The sequence below is a fragment of the Salvelinus namaycush genome, chromosome 3 (assembly GCF_016432855.1).
Source record: "Salvelinus namaycush isolate Seneca chromosome 3, SaNama_1.0, whole genome shotgun sequence".
Lineage (NCBI taxonomy): Eukaryota > Metazoa > Chordata > Actinopteri > Salmoniformes > Salmonidae > Salvelinus > Salvelinus namaycush.
Window position 1 is genome coordinate 40,308,716 of NC_052309.1, and position 23,225 is coordinate 40,331,940.

Consider the following 23,225-nt stretch of genomic DNA (forward strand, 5'->3'; position numbering starts at 1 on the left):
TGAATACAACTCAGGTCTCCAATTGTCCACTGGCTGTAACAATAGGATTTCCCTCACAATATGTGCCTCTGACCTCTATGCAAAAGGTTTGGCGATTAAGATATAATAAAAATTAACTGAACTGGTGAGCAGTTTTCACAATGTAGGGCTAGTATTAATGAAATGAGGACCATTGAGAGAGCAATTCCGTTTCAAAAGGCTTTAAAAAAAATATCCCACAAATTGGACAGGAGGGGGAATTACACGCCTATCATAATGCATTGGGATGAGACTAGTAAAATAATTGAACAAGAGCTGACAAATAATTGAATAGCTTGTAGGTATTCTAAATATGGACACTTTTTTTCTGTCATTACAATTTTTGTATTTATTATTATTTATATTTTGACAAGATTTTACATGGATGAGACTCACAGCATGGTAATGGATTGACATAACAGTATGAGGTATAAATATTGGGAAGGCTTCCACAAATGACAACAGAGATCCATACACAACTCTTGATGAAAGGCTGTGATGAACATAATTGATTCACGGTCCATGATTATCTTCCATCTATACTGTATGTAGTACTTACTTACATCATTAAGCCTTATATTAGCCAATATTAAACCAACAAATATTAATAACTCCTTTGACAGGCTTTGACAGAATACAGCTATACATGTATACAGGCCGTTTCCAATTAACATTGTAATGTCTTAGAATCACATTTCCTATTCACTTCCATGTGCTATTATTTTTAGTGTGTTGGATTGATGCCCAGAGCATTGAGGAGAGGTCAGAGTGCTCAATGAGAGGAATATTTTGAGAAACACACAACTATACTGTTTGGCTAACATCTTTGACTTTGCTCATCAGAGGTTATGTGAAACAGAAACTTGTGATGTAATAGTGCTACAATGTGGATTCAAAGTGCATTCAGAATTACCGGTTTAATTTCCAGGTAAAGTACCTAAGTGTTTACATGCATTACAGCACTACACTTACACACCTGTTAACTGCACAAATTCTGAAGTGTCCTAATCTGCCCTGCAAAAAGACTATAGATCTAAATAGCAAGGTTATGAATGAACCAGGGTGTAAATCACTTGAAGCGAGCCTATTGTGTGCCTGTGTGTGAATGTGCCTCTATCCTGCTAAGATAATGCTTTGTCCTCTTTTTTCTGCTATACAGTAATAGCTAAGTCCCCGGTGCACTCCCATTATTTTCAATATAACCACCCCTTATCAAGTTTCTCAGCAGTCTCCTAAGTGGTTTATGCAGACAAGTCATAATCAACGCTTTGAAGACCTATTAGGGACCATTCCATCCAGCGATGATTGCATACTGCAATTTGATTTGTTGACAAACATTAATAATGGTCAAATGTTTATTATAAAATCATTAGCACTCTAAAATCTCATTATAAGTAGAACGTCATCCCATAATGCGTTTATATTAATTTACTGCAAACCAGAAAGGTAGGAGGTAAAGCGACAGACAACCTTGCTCCCCTTAGCCAGCTCAAGCTGAATGGACTGGGGAAATACGGAGAATACAACAAGACAGACCATGGGCTTCAATTATAGACAGACTTCATATCAGATTAGTGTAACAGTATCCAACGGCCCATTTTAACTGACTGAATAAGATATACAGATAACTGCCAAAATAAAGGAAACACCAACATACACTGAGTGTACAAATCATTAAGAACACCTACTCTTTCTATGACAGACTGACCAGGTGAATCCAGGTGAAAGCTATGATCCCTTATTGTTGTCACTTGTTAAATCCACTTCAATCAGTGTAGATGAAGGGGAGGATATAGTTTATATAAGGATTTTTAAGCCTTGAGACAATTGAGACATGGATTATTGTGTACTGTATGTGTGCCATTCAGAGGGTGAATGGGCAAGATAAAATATTTAAGTGCCTTTGAACGGGATATGGTAGTAGGTGCCAGGCGCACTGGTTTGAGTGTGTCAAGAACTGTTTTTCATGCCCAGCAGTTTCCATGTGTATCAATAATGTTCCACCACCCAAAGGACAGTGTATATGGTTCTTTGGTTGAAGGGTTAAAATACCACAGGTCAGTGTCTGTCTATGTTGATGCTGTGTGTGTGCATGTGTGCGTGTTGTTTTCCCTCCTAAAAGTGTGCCAATCCCCAAAGATGTGGTTGTTACAACCAAGAGACTTGTCTATGGCATACGTGCACTCACTCTCCACTCTCATCAAGCTACTCCATCCTCCTCAGAGAACTCGGTGATTGATGCAAACAAGTCCACATGAAGTGTAACGTGGAGAGCCCGTTGTTTTCGATGCTAATCTCAATAATGTAGCCGGGACCTAACTTATCACTGGGGCTTTAAACCAGAGGTGGAAGAGATGGGATGGCTCTATTAATCATTTCTCCTCATAATGTCCCAGTCACTCTCGCCCTTTAACAATCTAATAAGCCTTCTCTCACTGTGGACAGACAATTCCATAATGGCCGCAGGATTCTTAGGGAGGCTGTTGGCTGTAATTGCAATGGGCCTCTGGCTTTGTTTACGCCTAACTCAAATCAGCGATCGGTCGGCATCGGAGTCAATCAAAAGCTGCATTCTCCCATTGGGTGTTTATTTATATGTTTCTCATTTACTTTTCTAATGCACAGATGATCTGTCTCCGTTGTCAATGCAATCACTTTGTTGTAGAACCACACTGAAGGGAAGTGAGTATCGTAGGTTGAAAATAGTTGATTTGATCTGTAAAGATTGTGGTTTTGTGTTCTTGTCTTGAATTTAGCGGGGACTTTGGAGAAATCGCTCTGCTGTTGACAATTTACAGGTCATTTCCAGTTCCTTTGTTGCCTGTGTCAGAGTATTCAAGGCAAATCTGTCATTCAGTTTAGAAAAGTTGAGGCACTTTTTGAGGCACAATGTCCTGTCTTCTGAAGCAAATCAAGAATGTGTTACTGAAAGAAAAGAAGTGGGGAAGTGAAATTGGATTAAATATGATGATGTATGTTTATCAACTCCTGTGGGATTCTTTTGTTTGTGTGATTAACTTAGAAATGTTACATTCTAGTTGAATATTGGTATGTGTTAATATCAATATGATTCAAACTGATACATGATTCACTGATACATCTTTGGTTTAAAATGTTTGTAGATGTTTAAGATGTTTTTCTAATATTGGCTAGGATTTCTATTCCATCATACCATTCTTTTTTAGGATTAACGTGAAGAGCTGAACAACCCACACTGGCTGACCTTATCTGGCCCTGTTTCAGGAATGGGTAGTGATGCAAAGTGCAACAGTCCAGTAGTTCTGTCTGTGTATTTCCTAATATACCTATGGACTAAGTGCACTTGAGCTTTAGAGTGTTATGTTTAATAACTAACATACAAGCGATTTCGGAGTAACAGTCACCCAAGGCACTGATCATATAAGCCTACTGTATATCCATTCTCTTAAGAACTTGTTCTTTGAATATGTTCCCAGGTAAAAGGCTCTGAGATGAAAAACTCAGAACCATCAGCCCGAATTGCCTTTGGAGAATCTTGCCCTTTCCTCTCTGATGGTGCTCTGTCGTTTGTTTCGAATCAGGCAATAGAACAACTTCTTGGATAAACACTAGATAACAAATCTCTCACCTTTTTCATGACTGCTGGCAGATTTTCATATTTTTTTATTCAATGCTCTAAGGTGATTTGAGCCGCTACACAAAGCCATGTGAAATGTGATAATATTTCACAGCAAGCTTTCTCTTGAAAGAGTTTGTGAAGCTTCACAAGCAGTCGATCCAAACCCAAACAAACTGCTCGAAACTTGGAAAATACTGATTTGTATTAAGAAAAACAACACCATTTTACAATGTCACAAATACAGTGAAGTTGTGCAGGTATTAATTTGATACAAAAATATAACAGTTAATATGTTGCAATGGTTGCAAGCAACAGTTGTGCAGCTAGCAGCTACAGTACATTGCTAACGGCTAGCGACTTAACGTACAATATCTGGGTTAAATAACATGGAAATGGTGTCATGTTTGCTTTGGTTTGCAGACCTTAAGGTCAGTGTTGTAAAGCACTAACAAAGCTTTCTAGTGATCCTAATTGTAGACTTAAGGGGGGCAAGGAGTCCCTCCAGACTTTCCAATAATAGAATTGGGGCATACAGGCCATGCAGTAGTGGCTAACTGCTTGATTTGAGTAGCTGTGCTACAGTGGCTGTGCCTAATCTTCTGAATGAACTACCAGTGTCATTGCTTAAGATACTGAACCTAATTCTCTTCAACGCTAACCACAGGGTATCTAGGCTTAGGCTATCTTGCAAGACTTATCGTCCAAACAGCAGCTGGGTGAGTGGTTCTCACACTTAAGTCACGTTGTGATAATGACAGTATGGAAGTTGAGAACTGTGTTTTCTCAGCTCTGTTAAAAGAAAAGTGTGCCTCTCCCAGGTCCGTACGGGAGTTGCGGTGATGGGACAAGACTGTAACTACCAATTGGATATCACGAAATTGGGTAGAAAAAGGGGTAAAAAGTTACAAAATATATATATATACAGTGTATACAGTGCGTTCGGAAATTATTCAGACCCCTTGACTTTATCCACATTTTGTTACGTTACAGCCTTATTCTAAAATGGATTAAAGAAAAAATATTCCTCAGCAAAATACACACAATACCCCATAATGACAAAGTGAAAACAGGTTTTTAGAAATTTTAGCAAATGTATTAAACTTAAAAAACAGAAATACCTTATTTACATAAGTATTCAGACCCTTTGCTATGAGACTCAAAATTGAGCTTAGGTGCATCCTGTTTCCATTGGTCATCCTTGAGATGTTTCTACAACTTGATTGGAGTCCACTTGTGGTAAATTCAATTGATTGGACATGATTTGGAAAGGCACACACTTGTCTATATAAAGTCCCACAGATGACAGTGGATGTAAGAGCAAAAACCAAGCCATGAGGTCGAAGGAGTTGTCCGTAGAGCTTCGAGACAGGATTGTGTCGAGGCACAGATCTGGTAAAGCGTACCAAAACACATCTCTGGAGAGACCTGAAAATAGCTGTGCAGCAACGCTCCCCATCCATCCTGACAGAGCTTGAGAGGATCTGCAGAGAGGAATGGGAGAAACTCCCCAAATACAGGTGTGCCAAGTTTGTAGCGTCATACCCAAGAAGACTTGAGGTTGTAATCGCTGCTAATGGTGCTTCAACAAAGTACTGAGTAAATGGTCTGAATACTTATGTAAATGTGATATTTCCATTGTTTTTGTCAAAATTCACAAAAATTTCTAAAAATCAGTTTTTGCTTTGTCATTTTGGGGTATTGTGTGTAAATTGATGAGGGAAAAAACGATTTAATCAATTTTAGAATAAGGCTGTAACGTAACAAAATGTGGAAAAAGTCAAAGGGTCTGAATACTTTCCGGATGCACTGTAAATACAGAACCAGTCAAAAGTTTGGGCACACCTACTGATTCATTGTTTTTTATTTATTTTTACTATTTTCACATTGTAGAATAATAGTGAAGACATCAAAACTATGAAATAACACATATGGAATCATGTAGTAACCAAAAAAGGGTTGACCACCTTTTTGGTTACTACATGATTCCATATGTGTTATTTCATAGTTTTGATGTCTTCACTATTATTCTACAATGTGAAAATAGTAAGAATACAGAAAAACCTTTGAATAAGTAGGTGTTCTAAAACTTTTGACCGGTAGTGTATATAAAATAAAACAGTGTAAAATGTCCCACCAACATTAGACCAATTATGTTCTGTATATGTTTGGTAGGATGTTGATGGAATATTGCCCTAACCCTAAGAAAACTGGACACAGGAATGTTCTTGCAGCCTTCCAGTGAAACGTGTCTAGAACATTAATAATAGATATTCTGAGAACATGGCAGCGGTGGAAAAAGTACCTCATTGTCATACTTTAGTAAAAGTCAAAATACCTTAGTAGAAAATGACTCAAGTAAAAGTGAAAGTCACCCAATAAAATATGACTTGAGTAAAAGTCTAAAATTATTTGGTTTTAAATATACTTAAGTATCAAAAGTCAATGTAATTGCTAAAATATACTTCAATATCAAAAGGAAAAATATAAATCATTTCAAATTCCTTATTTTACGCAAACCAGAAACCAACGTTTTATTTATTATTTACGGATAGCCAGGGACAGACTCCAACACTCACACATCATTTACAAACAAAGCTTGTGTGTTTAGTGAGTCCACTCAATCAGAAGCAATAGTGATGACCAGGGATGTTCTCATGATAAGTGCATGAATTGGACCACCTTCCTGTCCTGCTAAGCATTCAAAATGTAATGAGTACTTTTGGCTGTCAGGGAAAATGTTTGGAGTAAAAAGTACATTATTATCTTCAGGAATGTAATGAAGTAAAAGTAAAAGTTCTCAAAAATATAAATAGTGAAGTAAAGTACAGATACCTCCAAAAACTACTCAAGTAGTACTTTAAAGTATTTTCACTTAAGTGAACATTGCAACTGGGTTCTGGGTAAGTTCTGTTTGACATTTAGGGAATGTTCTCCTAACTCTAACTCTAAAACATGCAAAATAGATTCACATTAGGTTTTTGCCCACATACTGTACATGCTTCCTTACTAACAGAAAACTGGACACAAACATCTGGGGACCATTACGGGTAGCATTACAAAAACATTCTCTCTCTCTAGAATTGTTAACTGGTTTAGCAGTAAAAGGTGAAAGAGCCTTGGTTGCTAAGACAACTTATGCTGAAGCAGAAACCGCTCTGCAAACATTAATTATTGTCAATTGTATACCAGTGGTGCTGTTTTTCTGCAGTGTTGTGGAAATATTATGAAAACGTTCAATGATAAGGAAAATAATAAAATATGAATAGGGTTGAGTCAGGCAGAGCCTGTGTGCGCAGCAAATTTCAAACTCTTACAAAAGTTGCAAAAGAGAAGGAAACAGTGTTTGGAGGATATGGCTCATCTGTGTAGCAAGTTATTGGCATAATATTTTGGGAATATGTAGTCAAGCTTGATGTGTTTCTCAAATCCCTCCAGACCTCCCAGAAACTGGCATGAATATTAGAACAGAAGACATGTTTTTTGCTTTGACACAAGGTTCATTTTAAGATCAACCATGAGAGACATGACTTTACTTTCAAACTTTCTCCTCCTCAAGTCCTGGATATTTCTTTGCTTACTCTGGTTAGTGTAGCTTACATACCACTACTGATATGAATGTATAAATGAAACCCCAACAGGAGTCAGGATAGGTAAACATAGAATGCCAGAAGGTCTAGTTGTTTTGTCACCTGGTTCAACTCATCATGGTCTTCATTGGGCCAATTAGCAAAATCACAACAATCAAGAGTGCCTGCACATGCTATTTCTCTCTAAGGCTGAAGTGTCCTACCCTTGGTGACCTCCCGTTCCAAATGAATTGCTGTGACATATGCCTTTACCATCTGTTCAATCTTAAAGTAGAATATGCTGCTGAGATACAAAAGCAGAGTAACTCTATCACAAATCTTAAGAAAGTACACAAACTTTTCCCCTTTCATTAACAACCTAACATCATTATTTAATCGATTGAACTGAAAATACAGGCCTAACCATTTCCGGCCCTCTTTTGGACAAGGAATTGCTGTCACGCTAAAGCCCAAATTATCTAAGGTTAACCTTGCCATCACTCACCCTGCAACCATAAAATAACACTGTAATGGTCAATAACTCAATTCCCACTTATTCGCCTCAATCTGCGTAATGTTGATAGAAACACAAAATACAAATGTTCAATTACCTGTGCTTCCGTTTCCCATTAAAGTTAAAAGTAACAACCCAGCCCAGCACAACCTTTCCAGTCAGTCCCCTGTAAGCTGCAGTAGCAGCTGCTGGTGGGACCAGGGCTTTTGGAAAGTAATGAGATCATGCTAATGTTGTATGTGACATTTCAGCTGATTGGGAAGGGGTTATCTCCAAGTAAAGGTGCCTCTCCATTTTAGTCTCAGCCCCATTTCCCCCTCCTCACACACAGAAAGAAACACACACGCACACACACACAGTCATCCACACACACACAGTCACCCACACACACACAGTCACCCACACACACACAGTCATCCACACACACACAGTCACCCACACACACACAGTCATCCACACACACACAGTCATCCACACACACACAGTCATCCACACACACACAGTCACCCACACACACACAGTCATCCACACACACACAGTCACCCACACACACACAGTCACCCACACACACACAGTCATCCACACACACACAGTCACCCACACACACACAGTCACCCACACACACACAGTCACCCACACACACACAGTCACCCACACACACACAGTCACCCACACACACACAGTCATCCACACACACACAGTCACCCACACACACACAGTCATCCACACACACACAGTCATCCACACACACACAGTCATCCACACACACACAGTCACCCACACACACACAGTCATCCACACACACACAGTCATCCACACACACACAGTCACCCACACACACACAGTCATCCACACACACACAGTCACCCACACACACACAGTCATCCACACACACACAGAGGATAAAGAACTGATACTGGCACGTTTCTTTGAATAGCAAGACTTTAGAGACTTTATGATGTCCATTGCGAGAGCAGTGATTATCCTACAAGACTGCTGATGTCTGGGGAAATTTGATTTTATGCTATGTGTGTTGACATTCGATAACATTTTGAGTGTCAGTGTTTCTGTAATGTGGTACCTGCTGATGTTGTGTACAAGACCCTGCTACTGTATCTCTTGAGAATTTCCCCCTTGAGTGGCTCCTGCGTTCAAATATTTAACGAACAGATGAAGAAATGTTATGCTGTAGTGTCTAATGTATAGAGATAAGGTACAGTCCGCACTCTCTTGCAATAATACATCATAAGGTTGTATAGCCTACACGCTACCTTTGTCAATGTGGCAGACAGCTTGAAAGGTTGATTTCCATGAATCTTGGATATGACACCTGTTTAACCTGGTTACAAGTACTGTTTCATAATCAGTAGACAGTTAGAAAACTGAAGTATGTGTACGTGCATATGTGTATGTCAAATTCAACGGCTGCTGCTAGGAATTTGTTATGGTTCTATGTATTTTTATGTAATTATCAAGGTTTGAGTTGTAATGTGGCTTTTGGGGAGCCATTTTAGGTCACATAGAAATTATTAGTCAGGTATTGAAACTGCATTTCAATCACCTGGGGTTTTTGGTAATACCTTGTGCACCTCTGTATGCTTTCTACATTTAAACACTGATGTTTTGTGTTCTTTTTTAGGCCACAAATTTGTCACTGAAGGGGAATACGTTGATATGACAGCGATCACTAAAGAACAGTCGGGATCGTATGAATGCATCTCCTCCAATGACATCTCAGCCCCAGATGTGAGGACGGTGAAAGTCACAGTCAATTGTAAGCATAAAAACAAACAATGACGGCAAACAGCTCAACACTCAAACAAAGCTAAATAGTCAGCTAATATGGCTCTTTTATCAGCTACATGGTATTTCAAGGCTGTTGTTGATCCAAGCTTGTTTTAAGAGCTTACTGGGGTAAATAAATTAATTTAAGAAGTCTTTTATTAGTTTAACATGTTAGCTAGCGTGTACATTGGTATCAACAGAAAACATATTGAAGGACTTCACAGATTATTCAGGATAACAGATACTTCATCTGTTTGAAACAGTTCAGTTTGAAGGACAGAAAATGAATGGTTATCAGGTAGGTAGACACAGCAATATGACATAATTCATAAAAGCATCATTTCAATCTTTCAAGACTGCAAAAACAGGCTGTTTCCAATGTGCACCATCCCGTGAGGCATACCCACATTAGGAAGACCCAATAGTGTCAGTCTTGGCAGATCAGAATATTGTTGTTGATTTCTGTAAGCAGAAAGTTGCCCAGCTGTGTGTGATGATGTCATATTGCTGAGTTTACCTTTAATGATAAATTGGATATGTACCGCTATAAAACTAATTTAATGTCATGCATCCTACAGACGCTCCCTTCATTTCGAATGCCAGGAGTACAGGTACCCCAGTGGGCCAAAAAGGGGTGCTCCAATGTGAGGCCTCTGCTGTTCCTGGGGCAGATTTTGAGTGGTACAAAGAGGACCGCAGGTAAGTCCTTAAAATATATTTTTTAAATAGTCTATGTTATAAATGTCCAATGCAGCCATTTTAATCTCAATATCAAATAATTTCTGGTTAACAATTAACCTTTTCACCTGTGAGTTCCAAATATCTCCAACGGTCGCCCGAGCGTGAGTTGTTTTATGCACATGATTTCAGGACTATTAGCACGCGCTGCCTGCTAATTATCTATAGGCTATGTTTCAACTTGGGAATTTTAAATTATTTCTAACAAAAAAAAATGTAATACAATTTTATTGAGGTGTGTTCCGCCTCCTCATTAATTCACATTAAAGTAGCCCATTTCAGGGAATTTATGTTTGAACCTTTACTTAGCCGGACAAACTTCTCTCTTCGAGAGCCCAAGCACTTCCACAGTGTTTCCGCAGATCAAGTATGCAGATATTTACGCAGTCTTGCACAAACTGGAAAACTTTCTTGCTGGCGCCAGAAAAAATAAACAAAATAAAATAAACTGGTCACCATCAGGACATAACTTAGTAAGGACTGCGTTTGTGCAAAATGTTTCTGTGAAAAATACAGTGCGGCTAGCTCAAATGCTGACTGTTGCGTCAATCGAAACTTGACATTCTAAATAAGTGTTGTAATCCCACCGGTTTGAGCATACTTTGCAGGGACAACTGTAGATGAACACACTTGTTTGTTGGTACGTGTGAAAAGGTTATGTACCTTACTGTGATTGTTTTTTAAATGAAAATGGTCTAAAAGAAACAAAAATAGCTTATTAGCAAAGAGCAATTTTTCAAGCAAGAATTTTGCTAGGACTGTCTGGACGTGTTCTGAGTGAAGAGGGGAAAACTGAAAACGAATTGTTATTGGCAGAGAGGTTTGGAAGTGTATTTCTTATTCGTCTAGTAACTATTATGGGTGGGCTCTTACCTGTTTCACTGACTGGTGTGTGGAAAAAGGGATACATTGTGAGTTTGGGAATACAACAAAAAACGGAGCTGAATGACATTTTACAGGACTTTTATGGTTCAGTCAGAAACATGAATGGCGAAGAATATGAGATTAGCAGCTACGCTGGAATCAGAGCTGGTTAGACCCCGCCTATCAGTTTGGCATGGAATATACAGAAGGACACCGAATTCACAACAAGCAACAATGTGTTTGTCGACGTAATTAAAAACGTGAGGAAAGAGGCACGCGACAAAGCTGCCCACCACTCAGCCATAACTGAAAACGACATGCAGCTCATCAAACAATCCGAGGTTCTGGACACTGAAACACCTGATGGTTTGGTGAACAAAGTATGGTTTGATGTTCAACTTCATTTTGAGCGAAAGGGGAAGGAGGGAAACCGTCTGTTGAAACCTGACTCATTTAATATATGTACAGACAAGAACGGCTTACAGTATTCGACTCTCTCGTTCAACAAACCCACAAAAAAAACACAAGAGCCCGCAGGAGAAGAACAGGGAGAGTGGACGGGGATACATGTTTGAACTGCCGGCTGATCCCCTCTGCCCGATAGCTACGCTTAAGTAGCATCTGTCCCTCCTTCCCACCATCGCCCCTGCGTTGTACCTCCTTCCGCAACGGAAAGCAGTGAATGGATACATATGGTATGTAACTGTTAGCTAGCTAGCTAAATCAAATTTACCCTGACAATATAACTGGTAGCTATGTAGGCCTAACTATTAGCTAACATTATTTTCTTTTATATCTTTCAGGTACATCAAAAGGCCGATGGGAGTCGCAGATTTAGAAAAACCACTGCCTCCGAACCACCATGATCCAGAAACTGTCGGATGTCGGACTAGAGGTACGAGAAATAATGTCTGTCAGTGGACACAGATCTGAAACCTATCTTCAAAGTTACTGGATGCCAAATCTGGAAGCGACAAAGCGGTGGAGCACTATTCTCTCTGACAACAAAGCAGCAACTTCCCCCACATCCATTTCCAGCAGCATGGATCCAACAAACAACAACATGGGCAAGCCAACAACAAACAATAACATGGGGCAATTTTTTCATCCGTGCACAATAAAAGGCATCATTCAGATCAACATTAATAAATAATTGCTGTGTGTTAGTCACCTGAGAAGTGGCGCTAATGCTCTGTTTTTGCATAAATTTAATGAAAGCTTGCTAGCTAGCCTGTGGTTATGTTGCATAGCAACCAGTCTAGCAACGAGACTACTTTTTCTGGCGGAATGTATTAAGATTTTATTTATTAAAACAACATTTTCAATATAGATGTGTCGTTCTTTGCCTTACTGTGTTGGAAAATGGTTTCTAAAAGCAAAAAGGCACCTTGGGGTTTAGTGGTATATGGCCTATACACCACAGCTAAGGGCCGCGTTGCGTTGTGTATAAGAACATCCTTTAGTCGTGGTATATAGGCAGCGGTGTAATGTACTCAAGTAAAAATACTTTAAAGTACTACTTAAATATTTTTTGGGGTGTATCTGTACTTTACTTTAATATTTATATTTTTGACAACTTTTACTTTTACTTCACTACATTCCTAAAGAAAATAATGTACTTTTCACTCCATACATTTTCGTTGACACCCAAAAGTACGTTTTGAATGCTTAGCAGGACAAATTCACGCACTTATCAAGAGAACATCCCTGGTTATCCCTACTGACTCTGATCTGGTGGACTCACTAAACACAAAAACACAAAAGCTTTGTTTGTAAATGTCTGTGTTGGAAAGTGTCCCTGGCTATCCATAAATAAAAATGTAATTGTGCCGTCTGGTTTGCTTAATATAGGCAATTTGAAATGATTTATACTTTTACATTTTACTTTTGATAATTCAGTATATTTTGCAATTACATTGACTTTTATACTTAAGTATATTTAAAACCAAATACTTTAAAACTTTTACTCAAATAGTATTTTACTGGGTGACTTTCCCTTTTACTTAAGTCATTTTTTATTAAGGTATCTTTACTTTACTCAAGTAGGACAGCCGGGTACTTATTCCACCATTGTATATAGGCCATATACCACACCCCATGTACACCCATCAACAGGCTGACATTTCAGGAGGTCTTTTCAAACAGCTCTTACACTAAAAGGGCATTGTCATCCTTTTCACATTTTCACAGTATTATTCCAACATAGTCTGGAAATGCATATAACAGAGGAATTCATGTTTTTGACTGCACTGGGCCGTTAAGAGTCTCAGCCTTTTTTGATTGTTAGTAGATTTATATCCCCCAGTTGTTTTTATTTTCTACAGGCAATATTTAATTTTGTATAATTATAATTTACTATATAATTACTATTATAATTTTCAAATTACTTTACTTTCTTTGGACGAGAATCATCATGGCCACCAAAGTCGAGTTCTGTTTGTTTTTGCATAATTTGTTTCTGTCAATGGGCTGCTTTGCTTGGACAACCTCTGAGAAAGTATCATTTTTTTAATAATAAATCACTACACTATCTTGTTTCGAAATGAACCGGCACAAGCCAGTGAAGTGTGGGGAATATTAGTGATGCTGCCAAATATTTTTTTACACAATGCAGATTGTTATACAGCGATCCAGAGCTGTCGTCTCAGCATGACCCAATGTGCTGTGTTCAGTATTAGAGCTCTGGAGACTTATTTCAGAAGTATTTTTGTCGATGTAAGTTCCGAGACTAATAGTCTTTACCTAGCAGCCATGCTTGTGCTAAACCCTTCTCAAGGACATACACATACACCCGTGGTTGCTGCTGAGGGGAGGAAGGCTCATAATAATGGCTGGAACGGCACAAATGCAATGGCATTAAACCCACGGAAAAACATGTGTTTGAAGTATTTGATACCATTCCATCTATTCCGCTCCAGCCATTACCACAAGCCCATCCTCCCCAATTAAGTTGCCACCAACCTCCTGTGACATACACAAATACCTACACAGCAATGCACTCAATGGGCCTCAAACTGGACTGGATTATACTGACATTGTTTACAGACTACACCAAGGGTTTCAAACATACGGGCGTCCAATCTGGGGGATAAACTCAATATGTCTTTTATGACTAAAACCAAATCGAAACTGTGTAGAAATGATAATGGACTTATATTTATACCGTTTCTTGACTTCCAGCTTGCTAATAATAGCTAGACAGTCAGTGGAGAATAGAAAATTACCAAAACAATGGATAGAGAGCTATTTTTTGCTCATTTTGATGGCAAGGAAATGCGGCCCCCGGGGCAAAATGTATTTGACACCCCTGGACTACACCTTCAAACCATATCCCCCAACTGGCCACATTTGATTGAGATAAGACGTAGCTTTTAACTTCACGGCTATATGGATTTGTTATGGATAAACATATACAGTAGATATGGGATTCCAGTACCAATATTTTAAGAATGTATTTTCTTCTTTACAGACTCTTCAATGGACTGAATGGGGTTAAGATAGAGAGCCAAGGTAAACAATCCATGCTTATGTTTTTGAATGTTTCTGAAGAGGACTACGGAAACTACACGTGTGTTGCCCTGAACACCATGGGGATCACCAATGCAAGTATAATCCTCTATGGTAAGACTGCCTTACTGTTACGGTTGAAGTACAATATCGGTTTAATACTGTACATGTTATTGTGTTATTGTGTGCACTGGGGATGCAATTATAGCAATTGAAGATGCTATAGTTTAAACACAAAAGTATGTGGACACATGCTCAAAATCATGGGCATTACTATGCAGTTGGTCCCGCCTTTGCTGCTATAACAGCCTCCACTCTTCTGGGAAGGCTTTCCACTAGATGTTGGAACCTTGCTGTGGGGACTTGCTTCCATTCAGCCACAAGAGCATTAGTGAGGTCGGTCACTGATGTTGGGCGATTAGGCGTGGCTCGCAGTCGGAGTTCCAATTTATCCCAAAGGTGTTCAATGGGGTTGAGGTCAGGGCTTTGTGCAGGCCGGTCAAGTTATTTCACACGGGTCTCGACAAATCTTTTCTGTATGGACCTCTCTTTGTGCATAGGGGCAATGTCATGCTGAAACAGGAACTGGCCTTACCCAAACTGTTGCCACAAAGTTGGAAGCACAGAATTGTCTTGTATGCTGTAGAGTTAAGATTTCCCTTCACTGGAATTAAGGGGCCAAGCCCGAACCATGAAAAATTGTTTAGAACTCAGTATTGAGTGTTGCAACTGAGGACAGAAGATTTTTACGCGCTACGAGCTTCAGCACTCAGCAGTTCCGTTCTGTGAGCTTGTGTAGCCTACCACTTCGCGGCTGAGACAATAAGTTTCTACTTCACAATAACAGCACTTACAGTTGACCGGGGCAGCTCCAGCAGGGCAGAAATTTGATGAACTGACTTGTTGGAAAGGTGGCATCCTATGACGGTGCCAGTTTGAAAGTTACCGAGCTCTTCAGTTCGGGCCATTCTACTGCCAATGTTTGGCTATGGAGATTGCATTGCTGTGTGCTCGATTTTATACACCTGTCAGCAACGAATGTGGCTTTTGTAGGCTATATAGAAATAATGACACTCAAACTTAAAATCATTAAACATAATAATAAGGATTTATATCAGCCTAATCAAGGTTTACATTACATCACATATTCCGGTGTTTGATCTTCTAATACAGCTGCATGGGATTTCTAGGTATAACGCCTGGAGCCACTTGTGGATTTGACAATTACGATGCAGTTACACCTCCGACATTGCCTAAACAAAAGCACTGATATGCTATGCAGTTGTCGGTTACCGCAGGTTAACTTGGATCTGATTGAATCAAATCAAATTGTATTAGTCACAAATTGTATTAGTCACATGCGTCGAATACAACAGGTGTAGACCTTACAGTGAAATGCTTACTTTCGAGACCTTAAACAACAATGCAGTTTAAAAAAATATGAATAAGAGAAAAAGTAAAAAGTAATTAAAGAGCAGCAGTAAAATAACAATAGCGAGACTATATACAGGGGGGTACCGATACAGAGTCAATGTGCGGGGGCACCGGTTAATATGTACATGTGGGTAGAGTTATTAAAGTGACTATGCATAGATGATAACAACAGAGAGTAGCAGCGGTGTAAAAGAAGGGGACGGGAGAGGCAATGCAAAAAGTCTGGGGGTAGAAGCTGTTTAGAAGCCTCTTGGACCTAGACTTGGCGCTCCGGTACCACTTGCCGTGCGGTAGGAGAGAGAACAGTCTATGACTAGGGTGGCTGGAGTCTTTGACAATTTTTAGGGCCTTCCTCTGACAGCGCCTGGTATAGAGGTCCTGGATGGCAGGAAGCTTGGTCCCGGTGATGTACTGGGCTATACGCACTACCCTCTGTAGCGCATTGCGGTCGGAGGCCGAGCAGTTGCCATACCAGGCAGTGATTCAACCAGTCAGGATGCTCTAGATCACAGGTGTCAAACTCATTCCACGGGGGGCCGAGTGTCTGCGGGTTTTCGCTCCTCCCTTGTACTTGATTGATGAATTAACATCACTAATTAGTTAGGAACTCCCCACACCTGGTTGTCTAGGGCTTTATTGAAAGGAAAAACCAAAAACCTGCAGACACTAGGCCCTCCGTGGAATGAGTTTGACACCCCTGCTCTAGATGGTGCGGCTGTAGAACCTTTCGAGAATCTGAGGACCAACGCCAAATCTTTTCAGTCTCCTGGGGAGGAATAGGTTTTGTCGTGCCCTTTTCACGACTGTCTTGGTGTGCTTGGACCACGTTAATTTGTTGGTGATGTGGACACAAAGGAACTTGAAGCTCTCAACCTGCTCCACTACAGCCCCATTGATGGGAATGGGGGCGTGCTCGGTCCTCTTGTTCCTGTAGTCCACAATCATCTAATTTGTCTTGATCATATTGAGGGAGAAGTTGTTGTCCTTGCACCACACGGCCAGGTCTCTGACCTCCTCCCTATAGGCTGTCTCATCGTTGTCAGTGATCAGGCCTATCACTGTTGTGTCATCGACAAACTTAATGATGGTGTTGGAGTCGTGCCTAGCCGTGCAGTCATGAGTGAACAGGGAGTACAGGAGGGGACTGAGCACACACCCCTGAGTGGCCTGAGTGTTGAGGATCAGCGTGGCGGATGTGTTGTTACCTATCCTTACCACCTGGGGGTGGCCCGTCAGGAAGTCCAGGGTCCAGTTGCAGAGGGAGGTGTTTAATCCCAGGGTCCTTAGCTTATTGATGAGATGAGGGCACTATGGTGTTGAATGCTGAGCTGTAGTCAATGAATAGCATTCTCACATAGGTGTTCCTTTTGTCCAGATGGGAAAGGGCAGTGTGGAGTGCAATAGAGATTGCATCATCTGTGGATCTGTTAGGGCGGTATGCAAATTGGAGTGAGTCTAGGGTTTCTGGGATAATGGTGTTGATGTGAGCCATGACCAGCCTTTTGAAGCACTTCATGGTTACAGATTTGCTACAGATTGCAGTTACACCTCCCACATTGCGTAAATAAAAGTAATTATATACTATGCAGTTGCTGGTAACTGGGGGTTAACGCTGATCTGATTGAATCCTGGCCTAAATGTAGATGTGTCTGTATGGTGGGGTATAAAGCAGACATATACTGTACCTTTTGTTTGTCAGTGGTCTTATTCATAGTTGTGGGGGAATAATCCACAGTGAACCAAACTTGCAGTTTTGTAATGTAGAATAAAGCCATGAATTAATTCATTGTAACATTGTTGCCGTGAATAGGACAAAAAGCACCAACTTCTTGATTATCTCTAGAGGCATATCATGTGAATGAGCTGAGCCTCTTTGGATACAATAGCAAATGCAATTGCTCAGTATACAAATTTGAGTCATAGAAAACTTCTAAAACTCTTAGGATAGCATTACAGTGTATTGTCAACTTTTCCTTTGAATGCAGTTCCAGCAGTTTACAGAGAGTAACAAACTTCAACAAAAACACATATTAAGAAGCAACTTTAGCCATCCTGCACTATTCTATTCTCAACGTTATAATCATGAATATCTCCTCTAGCCTCAGTCGTGCTCCTCACTTCACATGCCAAGGTATTTGAGGAATGTTGTTTGTCTTGTACTGCATGTTTCTTTTTGATCATCAAAGAGTATAGAATACCCTGTCATCTCTGATATGAATGAGGGATTTGTGTTTAAAAAGCTATTTGAGATCCTGGCTATGCTTTGTTAAGATGGTCAGTGTCTAATGGAGCATATGCTCAGTTTTCAAAGCAAACTGTCCTATTCAATATGCAGGAGGAATGCATCTTGTTGGTTCTTTACCGAACGTTACTGCTGATGATGACCTCTTTGCAGTCCTCCTTCCCCTAGATTACTTTCCAAGAAAAGGCCCTAAAGCCAACATCCAGTTTTGTTGTCAGTTAAAGCCAATAGATCCCACACGTTTTTAGCTGTGGAGGGGGGGGGGGGGGGGGGGGGGTAGACGCAGTAAGAGAGCTAAGTGGGGGAAGCACTGCCTCTTTAGATGCCTTACTGTGAAGTTAATATCTAAATATGTTTCCCAACAGGCCCCGGGACCATGATGCACGATGTGAACAGGGCAGCCCTGTCGCCCCACTGCTCATTCTGCCTACTGCTGACTGTTTTCCTTTTGTTCCTACTCAAGTTTTGATGCAACACAGGCCATCCTCAGCTTCTATCAGCACTGAAAAACAACAAGACTCTTGGTCCCAGAAGAAGAAATGGAATAAAAGGAACCACCAATAACATCGTTGGTTTGCTCTTCTTTTTTGGGGGGTTTGCATTGGCGGTATGTCTTCTTTTGGACAAAAACCAGAAGACTGGACATATCTAGGAGGGTGGGGAGGGAGAGGGTCGACCTGGAAGCTGATCTGAGGTGATGGTAGTACTACCAAGTTTGTGTCACTCCAACCTTTTGTATGTAAAAAAGGGGAAACAAAAAGTTAATGTAAGTGTTGATAGTTGACTGGTTTTGCCCAAATATTGAGGTGTACATTCAGATTACTGGTGTGTCCTGTCCTGTTTGTTCTCTGTACAATAACATAAGCTTTTTTAAAGTAAATTACAAAAAAATAAAACATGCAATGTGATTGTTCATTTTACTGTATTTTTACAGTTGTATGCAACAGAATAATAACATAAACAGACCATTCAATATAAACAATGTCAACTTCAGTGGCAGAACAATACAATATCAAATATTTAAGGATTATTTGTGACAAATGAAGTTCATACACAGCAAAAAAAGCACTGTTGAAACATAAACAGCACTGACACAGTTTTTGGGGTTGTCACTGAGAAGAACTGCATAGTCAAAGACAAATGATGACAGTGCTTTTTAAGTTGTCTGAAATTGGCTAACGCCTTTTGAAAAGGAAGTTTTGAGACAGAAAAGACTGATATACACAGGCAGAAATGTGCAAAGAAAACAGTTTATTCACTGCACAAGTGATTTGTTCTCTCACCGACTACAGTGACATCCCACAATCCCATTTAGCTAATGTGGGTGTCTACGAACAAACCGCAAACGGTAAAGTAAAAACAACATGATTCCAACAGGATACATGTAAGAATGCGTACTGCGCTCCCCACTACAAGTGAAGAGAAATGAGTCATTGAGAGTCATTGATCAAATGTTCTGATCTCTCTTTAAATGGCAAAACCTTGCAGAAAACAAGAGAGTATAAACCCAGAAGTCATTCTCGCCCTCTGCATTGACCAGAGATTGAAACATTGTGAATGTCTGTCGGTTTGTGTCCTCTCACTGTTTCAGGCCCTATTCAAATAAACATTGAAATGGATGTGGATGTGTATATCTGCATATCTATTGAACAGACACAAAGGTTTCTGATTTAGGAACCGTTTCCAAATGACATTGCCTGATTACCTAAATTACTGTCACAATCAATTCTAAAAATTCTGCAAAGAGCCTAGCAGAAATTCACTGAACCACGTTATTTATTTCCTCTAGTTTAGAATGTTTCTCATGTACTTTACCTGCATGGTTAACTGTTTGATATAGCCAGGGCCGGCTCCAGGCATAAGCGGTCGCTTACGGCCTCAGGCTGCTATAGGGTGCCCCAGAACAGCAACAACAAAACACTTTTTTTTTAAGGAACTCTGGGATCTCAACTTACTGTTGAGAGTTAAAATAGTAGAATACACAAGGTGCAAGTATAAAATTTGGTTGTGCATCAGCAATTTTTATCTCAATTAGCCATGTCAGCTAACAATTTTTAGATTGGTAAGTTAGTCTAGCCAGCTATCTACACTTGTAGTAAGCATGGCTGAACACTGACCAGGCACACAGGGCACGTGCCCACGGGCCCTGACCTCAAGGGAGCCCCCATTGATTTGATTAGACACTCTCACTCAGATATCATTAACATATCATTAACATGGCATAAGTTATGGCAAATTGTGGAGACCTGCAGGAAATTAGCTTTAAACTGAAATAAAGTATCTCCACCCCATTAGCTGTAAAACTGCCCTTTTTTCTCCCTGCCCCATGGCAAAATGTGTGGAATTGCAGGAAATGTACTTTAAAACATACGTACAAGTGAGTCCATGAATCGCAATGATGTAACCGTTATGGTGAGTAATCAACATGTCAGCTCAAGATAAAGTTTTACATTGTCCATAAATTATGAACTGTGAAAACAAAGTCCTTAGTCCTTTTGACTATGTGACACATTACTTCCCATGATAGCCCACACAAAATGAAACAATAACATACAAGTGTAGGAGGAGGCTTTGAATCCAATTAAGATCACATGCGTATCAAATGCAGGCTCTAAAGTTCTTTCATTATAAAATGTCCAGTGAAAAACAATTAATTTGCCATAACAAATGTAGCTTGCCATTTGATCTCTACATTTTTTGCCCTGACCCCAGTGTTCTATCAATCAGAGGGTTGAATAATAAAGGGTGAGTATAGGTATGTCCCCTGTATCTCTATCAACTCTATCTATTTGGGGGGCTCAAGCTGTTATATCTTCTCCTTGTCTTTCAAATGAATAAGAACCATTCAATGTCACAGCTGTCACTTCTGATCAGCCTTCGCACAGCCACCCCACAATGCAATCACCACCTGGTTTGTTGCATGTTGGTCTCGTCCCAAAACTGCCTGGTTATCAGGCAGCAGCAGAGAAGAGTGTGTATACACACACACACACAGACAGACACATGTGCATGCATATACGTAAACACACACACAGACACCCTTCAGACTATGTCATTTTGAAGACTATAATGGGTTAAAATTGGGCCCCCTGTCTTGGGAATTCATTTCCACAGTATTTATACTCTAGTTAACTGTAAATACTACAGTACTCACTGTAGTGTATGAGAAAGTGTAGGATATATAGATATAATTATGCTCAAACTGAAAAATCCTTAACTGAAATAATGAGTATTTCTATCATCCTAATTGAGGTGTAGATTACATCTCACATCCCAGCGTTAGACCTTTTAAACAAGGCTGCATGGGATTTCTGTTAATGTGACTCCGTGCAGTCAATGGCAATGTCCACTTTAGGTATGCCAGGAGCCGGTTGTGGATTTGACAGCTTTAACACAGTTCCACCTCCGCCGCCGCCAAAACAACTGCTATGTGGATGTCGGCTAAAGCGGATCTGATTGAATAGAGCCCTAACCATGCAAAGTAAGAGAAAACAAACTAAGGTTATGTAGTGCATTGTGTTTTATAAAAGAGAACATTCAATGATTTACTATTACTGGATGAATACGGATCAAATGAAATGTTGTCAATACACAATACACATGGTTTTGAACTTGATGTTTATATGTAAAACATGAGTATTATCAAGACTGGTGTCTCCTAGGTCAGAAGGATAAACTGTTTGTTTTTCTTGCCACTCCCCCACCCATGTACAGTGGCCCTTTGATGAGTATTTCTTCAAAGTTCTCCAGAGTGTCGTAACTCTTGATAAATGTCTCTGTCAATTGAGGAAAACTCAAAGGAAAGCTTTTTTTAGCCAACACAAGTTCTGTGATTCTGCGAATCTGTGTATAAATGATCATTAACGGTGTATTAGTCAAAACTGTAATCTTGCAGTTATGACAAAGAGAGGGTCGAAAGATAGATTTAGATCCCTGGGAAACAAATCAAATCTTATTGGTCACATGCACAGAATATCAACAAGTGTAGACCTTACAGTGAAATGCTTACTTACGAGCCCCTAACCAACAATGCAGTTAAAAACAAATATTATAGTAAATACGAATAAGAATTAGAAACAAAAGTAACAAGTAATTTAAGAGCAGCAGTAAAACAACAATAGCGATGTCATATCTACTTAGACTGTTCCATGCCTGGAGTCAACGTACATTACTGAACTAAACTAAGCAGCACATATGCAAATGACTGGCTAGCTAGGGAGCTGTTATTGTTTTCTCTTTTTGATCAAATCTCATCCAGTTTACTGTACAAAAGTGTCAAATGTTTAACCATACTGGGTACTCGGCAAAACTGTACATATGCTGTCAATAAAAGCTTTATTAATGGTCTATTAATAGTTAATGAACCCGTATGCATTAATCAATTATGTAAAAAACTATAAACAACAAACAGAAATTGCATAGGAAACCTTTTATTAATTGTCAAATCATAAGCCTTTTGTAACAAGGCTCAGCGTTTGGCAAGTAATAAGTATCTATACACGTTTTCTCATTGTTTTACATGACTCCATTCATGTTTGTTAATGATTCCTTTAGCAAATGGCACACAGATAGGAAGTGTCACCAAGTAGTATGTCTGTGTGCGAAAAACAATTATGTCCAGCTAACAGTATGAACATAATACCCCTCAGAACCAACATAATACAACACAACTAATACGCAATCAGAAACCGTCTCTCCGTTTTTCCTGCACCATTATTTTAAAGGAATAGTTCACCAAAATGTCATACCTAATGAAAGGTTTCATTTTCTAAAAATGAATATACAGTAGGGTTTTACAGATAGCATTCCATGATTTGGGTTTGTAAATAAACCAAAAGTAAAATGAGGGTCAGAGTTACCATGGGGATCCACTTTCAAGTATAACTTGTTAAATTGGAAACAATTAACACACATTTGGCTTCATGCAATTGGAAAATGCTATACTTCCTAACAAAAGTA

The 23,225-nt window shown here is 39.6% G+C and overlaps 1 protein-coding gene across 1 annotated transcript in view; it reads left to right on the forward strand.

Annotated features, from left to right (window-relative positions):
- Positions 1–18,735, forward strand: part of LOC120043873 (opioid-binding protein/cell adhesion molecule-like) — a 265,357-nt gene extending 246,622 nt beyond the window's left edge. The window contains exons 4-7 of the mRNA XM_038988477.1: positions 9,336–9,470; positions 10,060–10,180; positions 14,553–14,704; positions 18,632–18,735. Of these exons, the coding sequence (XP_038844405.1) occupies positions 9,336–9,470; positions 10,060–10,180; positions 14,553–14,704; positions 18,632–18,735 (512 nt within the window). The remainder of the gene's footprint in view (positions 1–9,335; positions 9,471–10,059; positions 10,181–14,552; positions 14,705–18,631) is intronic.
- Positions 18,736–23,225: the final 4,490 nt, after the last annotated feature.